We start from the raw sequence: 17,129 nt of genomic DNA on the forward strand, positions 1-17,129 counted from the left end.
TTCTTCTCGTCCTACTACCTGTCCAAGTGATCCTGTCCCCTCACACCTCCTCCAGTCCCTCTCCCCAGCTGTCACTAGTCACCTAACTAAAATATTTAACCTCTCTCTTTCTTCTGGAATCTTTCCCTCCTCTTTTAACCCCTTAATGACCAGCCTATTTTAGACGTTAATGACCAAGCTATTTTTTAAGTTTTTCCATTGTCGCATTCCAAGAGCTATAACTTTTTTATTTTTGCGTCGACATATCTGTATAAGGTCTTGTTTTTTGCGGGACAAGTTGTATTTTTTAATAGCACCATTTTGAGGTACATATTATTTATTGATTAACTTTTATTAACTTTTTTTTTGGGGGGGGGAATAGAAAAAAATCTGAAATTTCGCCGCTCTTTTTTTGCGTCCTAAATCTACGTCGTTTACCGTGTGCTATAAATAACACAATAACTTTATTCAGCGGGTTGATACGATTGCAACGATACCAAATTTGTATAGTTTTTGTATGTTTTACTGCTTATTTGTTTTTGGGTCTCCATATTTGAAGAGCCGTAACGTTTTTATTTTTTCGCCGATGCGGTTGTATGAGGGCTTTTTTTTTGCGGGACGACTTGTAGTTTTTATTGGTACTATTTTGGAGTAGATGCGACTTTTTGATCAATTTTTAATCACATTTTTTTAAAGTCAGGATTCACAGAAAACAGCAATTTTTCCATCTTTTTTTATTTAATTTTTTACAGCGTTCACCGAGCGGGTTAAATAATGTAATAGCTTTATAGTCGGGGTCGTTACGGACGCGGCGATACCAAATATGTGTAACTTTTTTACTTTATTTTGGTTCTTTAATAGTAAAGCAGTTTGTAAGGGGAAAAAGTGGGTTTTTCATTTTTTTTTTATTAACTTTATTAAACTTTTTTTTTAACTTTTTTACTAGTCCCACTAGGGGACTTCACTATGCGATTCTGCGATCGCTATTATAATATACTGCAATACTCCTGTATTGCAGTGTATTATGCCTGTCCGTTTAAAACGGACAGGCATCTGCTAGGTCATGCCTGCGTCATGATCTAGCAGGCATTCATTACTGGCAGACCTGGGGGCCTTTATTAGGCCCCCGGCTGCCATCGGAGACACAGACACTCGGCGATCTTATCGCCGGGTGTCAGTGGGATGAGAGGGAGCTCCCTCCCTCTCCAAAACCACTTAGATGCGGTGCTCGCTATTGAGCACCGCATCTGAGGGGTTAAACGGGTGAGATCGATACTAATATCGATCTCAACCGGCAGAGCAGGGACGCCCCCAGCTGCCTCTGGCAGCTGAGAGCAGGGAGATTTGACAGCTCCCTGCTCTGTTTACTTATTCCGATGCCGCGACGTAAAAAGTCTATGGCATCGGAATAAGGCCCGTTAGTGACCGACGTAAAAAGACTATGGGCCGGTCACTAACGGGTACATGCCATTATAAACCCATTACTGAAAAAAACAACTCTTGACCCATCCAGCGCTGCTAACTACCGACCAGTCTCTAATCTGCCCTTCATCTCCAAACTCCTGGAACGCTTGGTCTACTCTCGCCTTATCCGCTATCTCTCTGCTACCTCCATTCTTGACCCCTTATAATCTAGTTTACGCACTCCACACTCCACAGAAACTGCCCTTACTAAAGTCTCAAATGATCTCTTGGCGGCTAAATCTAACGGCAAATACTCTCTACTTATTCTTCTGGATCTCTCTGCAGCCTTTGACACTGTAGACAACAAACTCCTACTTAAAGGAAGAGTGTCAGCAAAATGTTTTTTTTTATTTCAGTTTTATGTTAGGGTTTTATTAAAAACGTTTATATTTATTTGTGTGTTTGTGTGTTACTTTTTTCTATTTTTACACTTTTTCTTCCCTATGGGGGCTGCCATTTTTTTTTCCATTTCTGTATGTGTCGATTAACGACACATACAGACATGGAATACGGCAGCTCCAGTCCCATAGGGACTGCGAACGGGGCCCGTTCCATCCACTATGGTGTACGCCGTGTGTGTGGGAACGGCGCATGCGCCGCTCCCACACAGTCCAATTTGAAATGCGCGCCGTTCGGCGCCATTTTCCTGTGGACCGGAAGTCGCGGCCGGACAGTAAGATTACTACTTCCGGTCGCAGCTTCCGGACTTGTGCACATGGAGCAGCGGCAGCAGACGGAGCGGACGGACCGGAGGGAGCGGCGGCGACTGGAGCAGGTAAGTGATTTCTATGTATGTTCGTGTTTCAGTGTGTGTTTACTACTGTATGTTAACCTACTACACTGTATGTTAGCTCAAAAAATGGCGACACACAGTGTAGGAGGTTAGACCGTTCAAACCCCTCGTTTCTCCCAGCACTAGCCAGGATAAAGGAGGGGGGGATTCTGAGAGCTCACTAGAGCGAGGGATTTTTTTCCCAATTTTGCAGCATAAAGCAATGTGGTTGCTTTACCACATGCAATGCTGCAATTTTGGGAATTGCTCCATCTAGTGACCAGTGCTGGGAAATATTATAAATTGAATCCAATTTATAATATTTCCTGACCCGTGAAAAAAAATAAATAAATTAGAACAATGTTTAATCACCTACGCACTAATTGTTTAACTTAAAAAAAAAAAACATGTTTTGCTGGCAACACATTCCCTTTAAGATGCTCCACTCTATTGGCCTCAAGGACGCGGCTCTCTCTTGGTTTTCCTCCTATCTCTCTGACCGCTCATTCAGTGTCATTTGCTGGTTCCACTTCTTCTCCTCTTCCCCTTGCTATCGGGGTTCCTCAGGGATCAGTCCTAGGTCCGCTCCTCTTTTCTCTCTACACAGCTCCTATTGGACAAACCATCAGCAGACTTGGCTTCCAGTACCATCTCTACGCTGATGACACCCAATTATATACCTCTTCCCGTGACATCACCCCTGCTCTAATACAGAACACCAGTGATTGTCTGTCCGCTGTCTCTAACATCATGTCCTCTCCCTATCTGAAACTGAATCTCTAAAACTGAGCTCCTTGTGTTCCCACCATCTACTAACCTTTCTAAACATGATGTCTCCATCTCTGTGTGTGGCACGATCATAACTCCTAAGCAGCACGCCCGCTGTCTCGGGGTTATTTTTGACTCAGATCTTTCCTTTACTCCACACATTCAATCACTTTCACGCTCCAGTCATTTTCACCTCAAAAATATCTCCAGAATCCGCCCTTTTATTACGGAGGAAACCACCAAAACTCTCATTGTTGCTCTGATTCACTCTCGTCTTGACTACTGTAACTCATTACTAGTCGGTCTTCCCCTCACCAAAGTCTCCCCTCTCCAATCTATCCTCAATGCAGCAGCCAGGCTCATATTTATGACCAACCGCTACACCAACGCCTCTAATCTGTGCCAGTCACTGCACTGGTTGCCCATCCCCTTCAGAATACAATTCAAACTTATTACTCTCACCCACAAAGCTCTCCACAGTGCTGCACCTCCTTACATCTCCTCCCTCATCTCTGTCCACCACCCTACTCGGGCTCTACGTTCTGCCAACGACCTTAGATTAAAATCCTCCATAATCCGAACATCCCACTCCCGTCTCCAAGACTTTTCTCGTGCTGCACCAGTCCTCTGGAATGCGCTACCCCAGACAATCAGATTAATTCCCAATATACACAGTTTTAAACGTGTCCTCAAAACACATTTATATAGGCCTATAACATTCCCTAATCTGACTCCTTTCCATGGCCCTCCTTCTAGATTAGTCATCAGAATAAGATTCCCTCACACGCCTTCTCTTCATGTCCGTCATACACGGATACTGGCTGGTGATCAGCTCATGCAGCTTTATGTGTACCACCCCATGTGTATAAAAAAAATGACTGGACTATTGTACAGAAAAACCACTGTTACACTTTATGTCTCCTTTATTTCCTCATAGATTGTAAGCTCTTGTGAGCAGGGTCCTCACTCCTCAGGTTTGAATTGTAAATTAACTTTGTCACTATGTAATGTCTGATATTGTGTGTTTCATGTTCCCTCTAAATTGTAAAGTGCTGCGTAATATGTTGGCGCTATATAAATAAAGATTATTATTTGGTATTGGCGCAGCCGTAATAACCTGCACAACTATTTTTTTGCATCACTTATGATGTGTACGCTGTAAAAAAATTAAATAAAAACTGCTTTCTATCACTCATTGTGGGGCACGAGGTGTGGTGAATTTAACCTCCTTGTGCCTCACATTAATAGTAATGAACCCCATCATGTACCTCGCACATTAACCCATTATGACTGAGAAACATGATGGGGTTAATTACTATTAATGTGAGGCACGTGGAGGTTAAATTCATCATCACACCACGCGCCTCACATCAGAAAATGGAAGAACTTTTTTTTTTATTACTGTTGGCAAAGTATCGAATTGGTATCGAAATCACAATACTAAACGAAGTATCGGTATCGAAGTCCAAATTCTGGTATCGTGACATCCCTAGTCCCGGAGCAGAGCCGATACTAGCGCTCTGCCCGGGACTCCACTCTGGGGAAGACCCTGACAACACTGTCCATATATGGACAGCGATGTCAGGGAATTCCATAGTGTGTCGGAGCAGAGCCGATACTAGCGCTCTGCCCAGGACTTCGCTCTGGGGAAGACCCTGACAACACTGTCCATAGATGGACAGCGATGTCAGGGAATTCCACAGAGTCCCCGGAGCAGAGCCGATACTAGCGGCACTGTGTCCTGCGGGCTGCAGATGACAGCCTCAGGTCCGGCATGCAGTCCACGGGCTTGAGACCCCCGATATAGACCGTGAAGGGACACTAAGACTATATTCACACTAGCGTGTCCAATTTGCAGGCGAAAAAAACGGAGCGTATTTCATGTCTGCGTGCCATCAGTGTGCTTTGCGTGTGGCATCAGTTTTTCATGTCCGTGCAAGCACTTATTTCTTTTCATTATTATTTCTCTGCATTTCTTAGCAACGGATATGTGAAACACGGACTGCACACAGATGTTGTCCATGTGCTGTCCGTGTTTTTCACGTACCCATGCACTTCAACGGGTGACCCCATCCGCAAAAACGCAGCAATATAGCACATGCAGTGAGTTTTACGCAAGGGACACTCGCTGCGTGAAAACTCCTGCATGTCTGAATAGCCCCATTGAGATGCACGGGTCCGTGTGCTGTCAGTTATTTCAACGGACGAGGAACACGCTCGTCTGAATGAGACCTTAAACTAATATAAAAACCTTATAAAGAGAACTGCTAAAGAACAAATCTAGTTATAAACATGTCTGAAAATTCTCAGAACTGGAGATATGTGACACAGAGTAGTTATCATGGGGGCAGACATTTTTCTGCACTTCCTGCCAGTAATCATGGCTGCTCACAGAGAACAATGGATTGCATTCACGTGCACTACAACATAGATAACATACTTTAAATGTAATGTCTCAAATTACACGAAGGGAAAAGACAGTTTGTAAGCATCACAACCACTTCCCCATTAGCCTGGAACATCTTCAGAAAGAGCAATGTGTCGATTTTAAGAAATTAAAATGTGATGCGGTAAATAGTTCTGATCTCCGCAAAAAAGGAATTAAAACATACATCTGCCGTGGAGGTGCTCAAGACCATGCCCGAAAACACACATTATTGGCATTACTTCAGCTGGAGCAGTGGGGTGATGGAAATGTCAGGTTACATAGGGCTTCCCTGTGGGATATAGACTGCTTCATGCCTGCAGCCAGTACTCTACAGGCAAACTATATATTACAATAAAAAGCATCCTATAGTATGTCAATGCACAGGTGACTGCAGGGAAGTGAACCCACAACTCATGCACACTTCAGTGAAATTCTTCAGTGCGCTGTTTTTTTTTTAACGGATAGCACGCTGACCCATTAATTTCTATGGGACCAAGCACACTTCCGCTTTTTTTTTTTATGCGGATCAATGTGTCCGTTCCGCAAATTATAGAACAGGTTCTATTCCTGTCCATTTTGGCGGATCAGTCTGGGCCACTCTATTCATTGGTCCGTTAAATATATGGACCACACATGGATGACATGCTCCTATATTCAGACTAAGGCTCCAATCATACTGGCATCATGGCTTCCATTTTTACAGGTGCCACGACAGATATGATTTATAATAGTTCCATCAGCATGCCCCGCTATCCTGAGCATCAAAGCACCTATAGATGCAAACCTTCCAAAAGACCCATTTTTGAACCTCAAAGTGCGTGGTTTATGCAGATGGACGCACAGCGGGCATTCCAGGTAAGATCATGGGCAGGCTTAAAATTGTTCTGGAAAGGGAGATTTAAATATTGTCCGGGCATCTTTTAGCATTCAGGCATTCAACTTCCTTTGGTTTCCACATTATGAGAATAAAGGGGCTGGCTGGGCTGCCACGTTACTCATTTATTCTACATCTACCATTCACGCTATTCTCCAGCCAATGTATTTTGAGACCTTCCAGAATGACTTTCCCATAAGTGATCACTGATCTGGCAAGATCTCGAAGATCATTTATATTTACGGATCATGCGGAATATTTAACAATAAAAATTATCTAAAGTAGATTGTCTTTTTAATCCTTATTTTTAAACCTAAACTCTTCTGCTCACAACCATATTACAGCTCCTTACAAGCTCCAAGCCATACAGAGCTGTAATACAGCAACTATAAGAGTCTATGGAGCCCCAATGTACCTCCATATGCCCCCATTTTTATGCAAATGTATAATGTGCCGTATTTAATCAGATGTGAGGCATTCTCAAGAGACAAGGGGGAGATTTATCAAAACTGGTGACCAAAAAAAGTATTTTGCCCATAGAAACCAATCAGGTACAAGCCCTCATTTTAGAGGCCCTTTTGTATATGAAAGAAGCAATCTTATTGGCTGCCAAAGACAACTACTTCACATTTCCTTTGCACCAGCTCTGATAAATGCGGACATAGTGAAGAGCCATAGGGCCTGCCTGCTTGAGACCCTATGGTTCACACACCCAAATTGGGAGGACGAGAACAGGTTACAGATGACCGATAACGCCCATTACATGATCAGAGAGAGGGCCACCGATAAATGGGTTTACGCCAGGTCAATACATTTTCCCACATTTCTATCTTTTGTGAATGACAGCTCCTAAACAAAAGCTAAGAAAATATTGCTCGGTGTATGGCTACACTCACACAGCCGTATTTGGGATTTATATAGGCTCCTTTATAGAGGGTTTTGCTACTTCTATTCCATGGGATCTGCAAGGATTATAAGGATGCTCCATGTGAACGTAGCCTGTATGGGCCTTCAGAGATGACAGTTTATGGGAATCCCGAGCCAAATAAACTGGATTACATCATAATATTGTCTGCAACATAAATAAATGGGAATGAAGGATAATGTGCTAGGTTCACAGCAGCTCTGAGGAAAACATAGAGGATGGTAATAGTGTCATTGTGATCTCCGAGGGAGAAAGTAATAGAAAATAGAGAAGTGATCACACAGCTATTTACATATGAACAATCTATATGAGTAAATAGTAAAACTGAGACATCAGAGTTGTCGGGAATGAAGCGTCAATATTATTGTGACGAGCTCAAATCCTAATGAAGGTGGGAGATCAGGATCATTGTACATCTGATAGAGCGGCAGACATAACGCAATCACACAATGCAACTTGCGATCATGAAGTCTGGATCATCGTCCACATACTAGAACTACCCAGAATCCAGTACACAGTTATGTGGGGATCCGTCCAACGAGACATTGATGGATCACACACTGCCAGCCAATGACAATACACTCAGCAGGTTACAGTATATCACTACAGAACTGTATATAGCTGTGTCCTGCTGCCTAGGCTGCTGGGAACCACAAGTCCCAGCGCCTCTCGGGAACTCACCGTGCTCACCGCCGATCGCTGCTGGGGACTCGACACTTCCCGGCGCATCCCCAGCAACGAACCGCGCACGCGCAGGCAAGTCTCGTTTTTCCAGTAATTACTGGCGACGCGAGAGTTGCTGGCGCATGCGCCGTGTGTACAATAGGGCTGCCTTGTTGAATTGAGCGGGAGCTTCGTGCTGCACATAGGATTTCAGTAGTTAGTATGTGGAACATATGTATGAAAGCTGAAGGATGAAAAGAAGTAATGTTAACTTTAATTGGTTGCATTCCTTATTTATACCTTTATGGAGCTTGAGTTTTCCCACTTAACTAATTAGTTGCCCATGGCAACCTATACAGTTGCTGCTTTCATTTTACAAAAAAAACGTAAAAATGAGAGGTGAAGTCAGATTGGTTATCATGGGCAACTACTCCACTTTTCCTTTGCAGCAGTTTTTATAAATCTCTCCCAATATATGTTAATATTCAAGAAAAATCCCACAGTAATCAGTGTTCCTTATTCGTCAGGTTCACAATATCATGTCAAATATACAATGCCATTTTTACATGCATTTTTTTCTGTCACATTTTTTCCTCTCGCATTATTAGGGAAAGTTCAGTACAAAAAACAAAAAATAAACTGTACAATTTTCATCAATATACCTAAGGCTGTGTTCACACCATGTTCATGTGCACATTCAGTGTTTGCTGAACGGATCTATAGACCCGATGGATGACAAAACAGTCAGTATACGTCGGTATACTTTTTTTTTACTATATAAGAAATCCTGTGGCTTGCATCAGGCCATAAATGTCAGGATATTTCCCCCGTCTCATACGCTGAATGTAGCCACGTGACGACTGATCTGAACAGAGCCTAAGGCTGAGGAATTCTGTGAGGAAATTCCGCATCATTTATAGTAGCGGCAAAGTGGATGAGTTTTGAAAATCATATACCCACGCTGTGGAAAAAAAGGAGTGTAAATGTTCATAAATTGAATTTAATTCCGCAGCATGTCAATTTATGCTGCATTTTCATTGATTTTCTGTTGCGGGTTTTCCCCATTGAATTCAACGGGGATGCAAAACCTGCAACAGAAAGTCAAGTGCTGCGACTTTTGCGGCGGAATCGCAGTGATTCCACCGCAAAAATCGCAACTCAGGAAAAAAAAAATCATACTTGCCCAGAACGCTCTCCTTCCTGCAGTCTGGCCTCCTCTGATGAAGTATCATCCCATGTGACTGCTGCAGCCAATCACAGGCTGCAGCGTCACAAGGCCAGCAACGTCATCTTGGGAGGCCGAACTACGCGCAGAGAAGAGGGGGGCAGGGTCGTAACTAGGAAAGACTGGGCCCCACAGCAAACTTCACTGGGCCCCCCAGGTGTCACAAGCAGTCCTCATTATAGATAGTGCCCCCTGTAGAATGTGCCATACAGCCCCCCCTGTAGACAGTGCTATACAGCACCGCCTATAGACAGTGTCACACCCCACTTGCAGATAGCGTCCCCCCACCTCCCCCTTGTAGATGGTGCCATACAGCCCCCCTGTAGATATCGCCATAAAGCCCCCCGTATATAGCGCTATACAGCTCCCACTGTATATAGTGCCACACAGCCCACTCCCTTGTATATAGTGCCGCACAGCCCCCCTTAGTAGATAGTGCCACACACAGACCCCTGTGGATTGCCACACAGCCCCTTGTATATAGTACCACACAGCTCCCCCATGTGTATAGTGCCACACCGCTCCCCCTTGTGTATAGTGCCACACAGCTCCCCCTTGTGTATAGTGCCACACAGCTCCCCCTTGTGTATAGTGCCACACAGCTCCCCCTTGTGTATAGTGCCACACAGCTCCCCCTTGTGTATAGTGCCACACAGCCCCACCCCCTTTGTGTATAGTGCCACAAGGCAATGGTGCATCCGAAAAAGTTGTATCATTCAGGATAGCGGCACCGCCCCATGACCCTTTAATGAGTAATTAGCATATAGTGTGCGCTGTTTTAAAAGTGGATTTTAAAGATTTTGCTGCATCTGAAAAAAATATACATTTGGAAATATTGTCAGGTCATATATTACCGCATGGTGGCGGTTCAAGCGGTTAAAACTACCAGACAGGTTCCCATTAACTATACAATGAATTGAGAACAATTGTATCTGCCCTGCAATTTTGTTATTATAAATATATCCTATATAATTACAGCTCCAGAACCAAGCTCTGACATATACAGCTCCAGAACCAAACTCAATACATATATACATCCTCAAAACCGAGCTGAGTACATATATACACAGCACCAGAACCGGGCTCAGTACATATATACAGTACCACAACCAAGCTCAGTATATAAATACAGCACTAGAACCCAGCTCTGACATATATACAGCACCAGAACAAGGCTCATTACATAAATACAGCCCCAGAACAAAGCTCAGTACATATATTCATCCCGAGAACCAAGCTCAGTACATAAATACAGCCCCAGAACCAAGCTCAGTACATATATCCATCCCCAGAACCAAGCTCAGTACATAAATACAGCCCCAGAACCAAGCTCAAACTCAATTTTTACGCAACGTATCAGACCCGTGGAAACCCTGCCTAAAACTATTTTACAGTTTTAGGCATATTAAAGCTTATTTATAAATCCCAGAAAACCCCTTTAATGAGTTGTAAGTAAGTGACCACCCACCTAAAATTGTAATTGTCTATACTTATCCTGTAAAACACCTTCACTGATGAGGGAAATCTCTATATTCTGGCACTATTGGGTTATTTTCTCTGTCATAGACCAGGAGTGGCATCGTCCAAGATCCGTTGAATGGCAGAAAAATATACTCTTGTCAAACATCTTCTCTTTAATGATCCTTACAACAGTCAGTGCCAGGGTATGTGCACACGATATCGACAATTATGGATGACATTACGGAGCTGTTTTCAGGAGAAAACAGCACCGTAATTTCAGACGTAATGGCATGTTGTAGGCGTTTTTCGCAGTGTCCATTACGGACGTAATTGTAGCTGTTTTTCTATGGAGTCAATGGAAAACGGCTCCAATTACGTCCCAAGAAGTGACAGGCACTTCTTTGACGTGGGAGTCTTTTTTACGCGCCATCTTTTGACAGCGGCGCGGAAAAAAAATGACCGTCGGCACAGAACATCGTAAAGCCCATTCAAATGAATGGGCAGATGTTTGCCGGCGCATTGGAGCCGTATTTTCGGACGTAATTCGAGGTTAAAACACCCGAATTACGTCCGTAAATAGGGTGTGAACCCAGCCTCAGTGACTTCTGAGGAATGAGAAACATTTACGTGTTCTAGGTAGACCTTCTGCACACGGCCGTAACTGTGTGTCCAGTCCGTGATTACAGCACGGATGGGCCACAGGGTGTCATTAGGGGGCCATCCGCAATCATGGACCACACATGTGCATTAATTTCATTGAGCTTGGACGGCAATTGTGGACCGTATAATGACATGTCCTATTTTTTTTGCGGTCCGAGCTTTGGGCAATGCCCAGACCGTGGAAACCACAGTCGTGTGCATTGGCCCATAAGAAAGCATGCATTCTATACCACTGGCGTAGCTATAGGGGTCGCAGCGGTCGCAATTGCGACCGGGCCCCAAAGCCAGGGGGCCCACGGCCCCCCGCACCACATCAATAAAAAGTTACTATAGTAACTCGGGCCGCGGGCCCCTGTTACTATAGTAACATACTTTACTTACCTTCCTGGTTCCGGATCGCAGCGGAGGTCCTGACGTCAAGCGCTGTGCGCAGCGCATGACGTCACAGCGCTATGCGCCGCGCACAGCATCGAGACGACAGAACTCCCGCCGTGGCCGAAGAGGAAGGTAAGCTTAGCCCTGACTGGCGGGGTCCGACTCCCGGGACCCGCCAATCAGCTGTTTTGAAGGGGCCACAGCACTCGTACGAGAGCTGCTCCCCTTCATTCCTGTCACTTCATTCCGGTCACACTGTGAATCGGTGTCGGCGATTCACAGTGTGAGCGAGTAGTGAAATCAAGGGGAAGCAGCTCTCGTACGAGTGCTGCGGCCCCTTCAAAACAGCTGATTTGCGGGTCCCGGGCGACACATCAGCTATTGATGGCCTATCCTGAGGATAGGCCATCAATGTTTAGGGACTGCACAACCCCTAAGCCTATGATGTAGCAGGCTTAGGGGGCCCATGAGACAGGATCACAGATTGTGTGATCCTGTCTGCTGGGCCCTGTATCTAAGCCAATCACATGGTAGGCTTAGATACATGGCCCATGTGTGATCCTGTCTGCTGGGCCCTGTATCTAAGCCAATCACATGGTAGGCTCAGATACATGGCCCATGTGTGATCCTGTCTGGTGGGCCCTGTATATAAGCCTACCACACTGTAGGCTTAGATACATGGTCCATGCGTGATCCTGTCTGCTGGGCCCTGTATCTAAGCCTACCACACGTTAGGTTTAGATACAGGGCTCCAGCACACAGTAATCTTATACTGTATAAGATTACTGTCTGCTGGACCCTGTATCTAAGCCTACGTTGTGGTAGGCTTAGATACAGGGTCCCACAGACAGTATCACACATGGGCCTATATATCTAAGCCTAACACATGTGTTACTAATCATTTTTTGTGTATTTTCTTACAGGTTCGGTCGTTGGACTACGGCGGATTCCAGGACTACTTCGATGACAGCTTTTTTTTTATTATCAATAAAATGGTTAATGAGGGCTGTGTGTTTTTTTTTTTAATTTCAATAAAATATTTTTTCTATGTCTTTGTGTTTTTTTTAAAACTATATTACTACCAGCCTTAGTAATGGCCGCCGGCTGATTGACAGCGTCCATTGCTAAGGCGGGGCTTAGTGTTCGCCGGTACAGAGGCGAACACTAACCCCCTTTATTACCCCGGTACCCACCGCCACCAGGGGTGCTGGGAAGAGCCGGGTACGATCCAGTACCTGACCATCTGTAGTGATGGTCGGCCACTGGGGTGGCCGCAGGCTGGTATTATCAGGAGGGGAAAGGCTAAAAACAGTGGCCCTTCCCACCCTGGTGATGCTAGGCTGCTGCTGCTTTATTGTATCTGGCTGGTTATGAAAAATGGGGGGGACCCCACGTCATTTAAAAAAAATAAAAAAATAATTGGAAAGAACGATGTGGGGTCCCCCCCCCCAATTTTCATAACCAGCCAGATGCAACACAGCAGCAGCAGGCAGCATTACAAGGGTGGGAAGGGCCACTGTTTTTGGCCTTCCCCAGCTTAATACTACCAGACTGCGGCCACCCCGGTGCCTGCCCGTCACTACAGATGATCGGGTACTGGTTCGTACCCGACTCTTCCCAGTACTCCTGGTGGCGGTGGGTATCGGGGTAATAATGGGGGTTAGTGTAGCCTCTGCACTGGCTAACAATAAGCCTCGCCTTAGTAATGGAGGTTGTCAATCAGCCAGCGGCCATTACTAAGGCGGTGATAATAAAGTTTAAAAAGATACAAGCACATAGAAAAAATATTTTATTGAAATAAAAAAACACAACCCTCATTAACCATTTTATTGAGAATAAAAAAAACGCCGTCATTGAAGTCCTCGAATCCGTAGTCCAACAACCGAACCTGTAAAAAAAACACAAACACACAAAAATAATCAGTAACACATAAAGAAGCAAAATTATTATTCTTACCTATCCTGGGTCCAGCGCTGGAGCCGCAATGTCAGCGAGCTGGGCCCTGTATCTAATCCAATCATGTGTGATACTGTCTGCTGAGCTGTGTATCTAATCCAATCCTGTGTGATACTGTATGCTGGGCCCTGTATCTAATCGTATCTTGTGTGATACTGCCTTCTGAGCCACTGTATCTAATCCTATCATGTGTGGTACTGTCTGCTGAGCCACTGTATCTAATCCTATCATGTGTGATACTGTCTGCTGGGCCACTGTATCTAATCCTATCATGTGTGATACTGCCTTCTGAGCCACTGCATCTAATCCTATCGTGTGATACTGTCTGCTGAGCCACTGTATCTAATACTATCCATAGTTTATAGCGTCGTAGTGCTATAGATATGCTGTCTCCTATACACACATTTTTTTTTGGGCGGACACATATGTATTGGGGCTATTTCCCCTGACATTTTAAGCCCTGAGGGTATGTTCACACGGCAGCGTCTGTTACGGCTGAAATTACGGTGCTGTTTTCAGGAGAAAACAGCACCGTAATTTCAGCCGTAATGGCATGTGCAGGCGTCTTTCGCTGCGTCCATTACGGACGTAATTGGAGCTGTTTTTCTATGGAGTCCATGGAAAACAGCTCCATTTACGTCTGAAGAAGTGACAGGCACTTCTTTGACGCGGGCGTCTTTTTTACGCGCCGCCTTTTGACAGCGGCGCGTAAAAAAAAATGACCGTCGGCACAGAACATCGTAAGACCCATTCTAATGAATGGGCAGATGTTTGCCAACGCTTTTGAGCCGCATTTTCGGACGTAATTCAATGCTAAAACGCCCGAATTACGTCCATAAATAGGGTGTGTGAACCCAGCCTCATAACATCGCTCAGTGTATGGCTTCATTCACACAGTCCTATTTGGACTTCATACACCGCGTTCCAAATTATTATGCAAATGTTATTTTTCGCTGATTTTCCTAAATAGTCGATGCAAATGACAGTCAGTATAATCTTCAAGCCATCAACCGTTGGAGTATAATGCAAATTTTATTGAACAAATCTCCTAATGATAACAGATTTTTTTTAGAAGTAAAAAAACTCAAAATGCACTATTTCAAATTATTATGCACAACAGAGATCAAAACATTTTAAAGGTTGTAAAGAGAACTAAAATGGTAATTTGTTGAATTTGCAGCATCAGAAGGTCATATTTACAGAAATCAAAAGCTCTTTCAATAAAAAAAAACTTAACAGGCCAAGTTCCATGTTAATATAGGACCCCTTCTTTGATATCACCTTCACAATTCTTGCATCCATTGAATTTGTGAGTATGTGAACAGTTTCTGCTTGAATATCTTTGCAGGATGTCAGAATACCCTCCCAGAGCTTCTGTTTTGATGTGAACTGCCTCCCACCCTCATAGATATTTTGCTTGAGGATGCTCCAAAAGTTCTCAATAGGGTTGAGGTCAGGGGAACATGGGGGCCACACTATGAGTTTCTCTCCTTTTATGCCCATAGCAGCCAATGACACAGAGGTATTCTTTGCAGCATGAGATGGTGCATTGTCATGCATGAAGATAATTTTGCTACGGAAGGCACGGTTCTTCTTTTTGTACCACGGAAGAAAGTGGTCAGTCATAAACTCTACGTACTTTGCAGAGGTCATTTTCACACCGTCAGGGACCCTAAAGGGGCCTATCAGCTCTCTCCCCATGATTCCAGACCAAAACATGACTCCGCCACCTCCTTGCTGACGTCGCAGCCTTGTTGGGACATGGTGGCCATTCCCCAACCATCCACTACTCCATCCATCTGGACCATCCAGGGTTGCACGGCACTCATCAGTAAACAACACAGTTTGAAAATTAGTCTTCATGTATTTCTGAGCCCACTGCAAACGTTTCTGCTTGTGAGCATTGTTTAGAGGTGGCCGAATAATGGCTTTATGCACACTTGCAAACCTCTGGAGGATCCTACACCTTGAGTTTCGCGGAACTCCAGAGGCACCAGCGGCTTCAAATACCTGTTTTCTGCTTTGAAATGCTATTAATTTGTCTGGCAGAAACCTTCCTCATTATTCCTTTATCTGAATGAATCCGTCTGTGCTCTGAATCAGCCACAAATCTTTTCACAGTACGATGATCACGCTTAAGTTTTCTTGAAATATCCAATGTTTTCATACCTTGTCCAAGGTATTGCACTATTTCACGCTTTTCTGCAGCAGAGAGATCCTTTTTCTTTCCCATATTGCTTGAAACCTGTGGCCTGCTTAATAATGTGGAACGCCCTTCTTAAGTAGTTCCTTTGATTGGGCACACCTGGCAAACGAATTATCGCAGGTGTCTGAGATTGATTACAATGATCCAAAAAGCCCTAAGAAACAATACCATCCATGAGTTTAATTGAAAAACTAATAATTAAATGTTTATGACACTTAAATCCAATGTGCGTAATAATTTGGAACACGGTGTATAAGCATTATTGAAGAGAAGTAGCAAAACCCTCTATAAAGAACACCTGCTCCTGTTTTTGTCAAGGATATATAAGGCTAAGTCCAAACGAAACGGTCCTGACAGTCAACTACCTCGGTGGCGCCATGTTCGGCGCGGCTGTCAGCTAGCCTGTTAATAGCTGTGCGATATTGCGGGTAAAACGTCCCTTTACCTGCAAAATCGTGCAGCCATATATTGTATATATATTATAATAACCGCTCGATTTTTGCAGGTAAAGGGCCATCTTACCCAACATAGCACGCGGCCAGTAACAGGCTAGTTGACAGCCGCGACAAACGTGGTGCCGGCGCGGTTGGTGGATGCGTCGCGACCAGGTTAGGACCACTTAATTTGAACTTACCCGTTGGCCTAATTCACACGACCGTGTTCGGTCCGTGATATACGGTCTGCATGTCGGCAGTATTTCCGAGATCGAACACAGTGCAGGGTGGAACGCTACGAGCATCACTTCCTTGCTGTGGGAAAACTGTCCCTTACTGCAATCATGTTTTCAGCACAGGACAGTAGTTCCACCGGGAGGCAGGAACACCTAGCGTCACACATAACTATGATGCTAGGAGCCCGGCATCCTGCACGGTGTTCGGTCCGGGAATTACGGCCGACATGTGGTCCATATATCATGGACCAAACATGGTCGCGTGAATAAGGCCTTAGGAAGCACCATGTGAATGCAATCTATATAGACCTTCAGGGACAGTCATTTGTGGGAATCCTAAGCCAAATAAACCGGATCCTGATACCTGTAATTTAAAATAACTAAATATGTTTGTAATATAGAGAAGCTGGAATTGATTACATAGGTGACTCTACTGTAGGATTTTTAACCACGTTTCGAGTATGCACCTACTTGTACTGGATTAGAAAAACATGACTGCTCTCTTCCAAAAACTGTGCTACACCTGTCCATAGGTTGTGCATGGTATTGCAGCTCACTCCTATTCACTTCAATGAAACTCAGCTGCTAAATCAGACACAACCAATGGACAGGTATGGCACTGTTTCTGGATGAAAGCAGCCATGTTTTTTATATCCTATTCTGTAATAATATTTCACTGGCTGAATGAAGGGGCATCAGCGGT

General features: G+C 44.4%; 1 protein-coding gene across 2 annotated transcripts in view; it reads right to left on the reverse strand.

The window, feature by feature from the left end:
- The window catches only part of LOC142651931 (ubiquitin-conjugating enzyme E2 E2), a 200,020-nt gene extending 190,939 nt beyond the window's left edge, over window positions 1-9,081 (reverse strand). Inside the window, exon 1 of one of the 2 annotated variants that reach the window (XM_075827207.1) lies at window positions 9,057-9,081. Coding sequence is in view for 1 of the 2 variants with exons in the window: in XM_075827206.1 (XP_075683321.1) it covers window positions 7,892-7,939 (48 nt within the window). In the remaining variant the exon portion in view is untranslated. Of the gene's footprint in view, window positions 1-7,891; window positions 7,978-9,056 lie in introns of those variants that run through there. The other variant, XM_075827206.1, reaches the window with a different exon arrangement.
- Window positions 9,082-17,129: the final 8,048 nt, after the last annotated feature.

The sequence above is a fragment of the Rhinoderma darwinii genome, chromosome 5, assembly GCF_050947455.1.
Source record: "Rhinoderma darwinii isolate aRhiDar2 chromosome 5, aRhiDar2.hap1, whole genome shotgun sequence".
Taxonomy (NCBI): domain Eukaryota; kingdom Metazoa; phylum Chordata; class Amphibia; order Anura; family Rhinodermatidae; genus Rhinoderma; species Rhinoderma darwinii.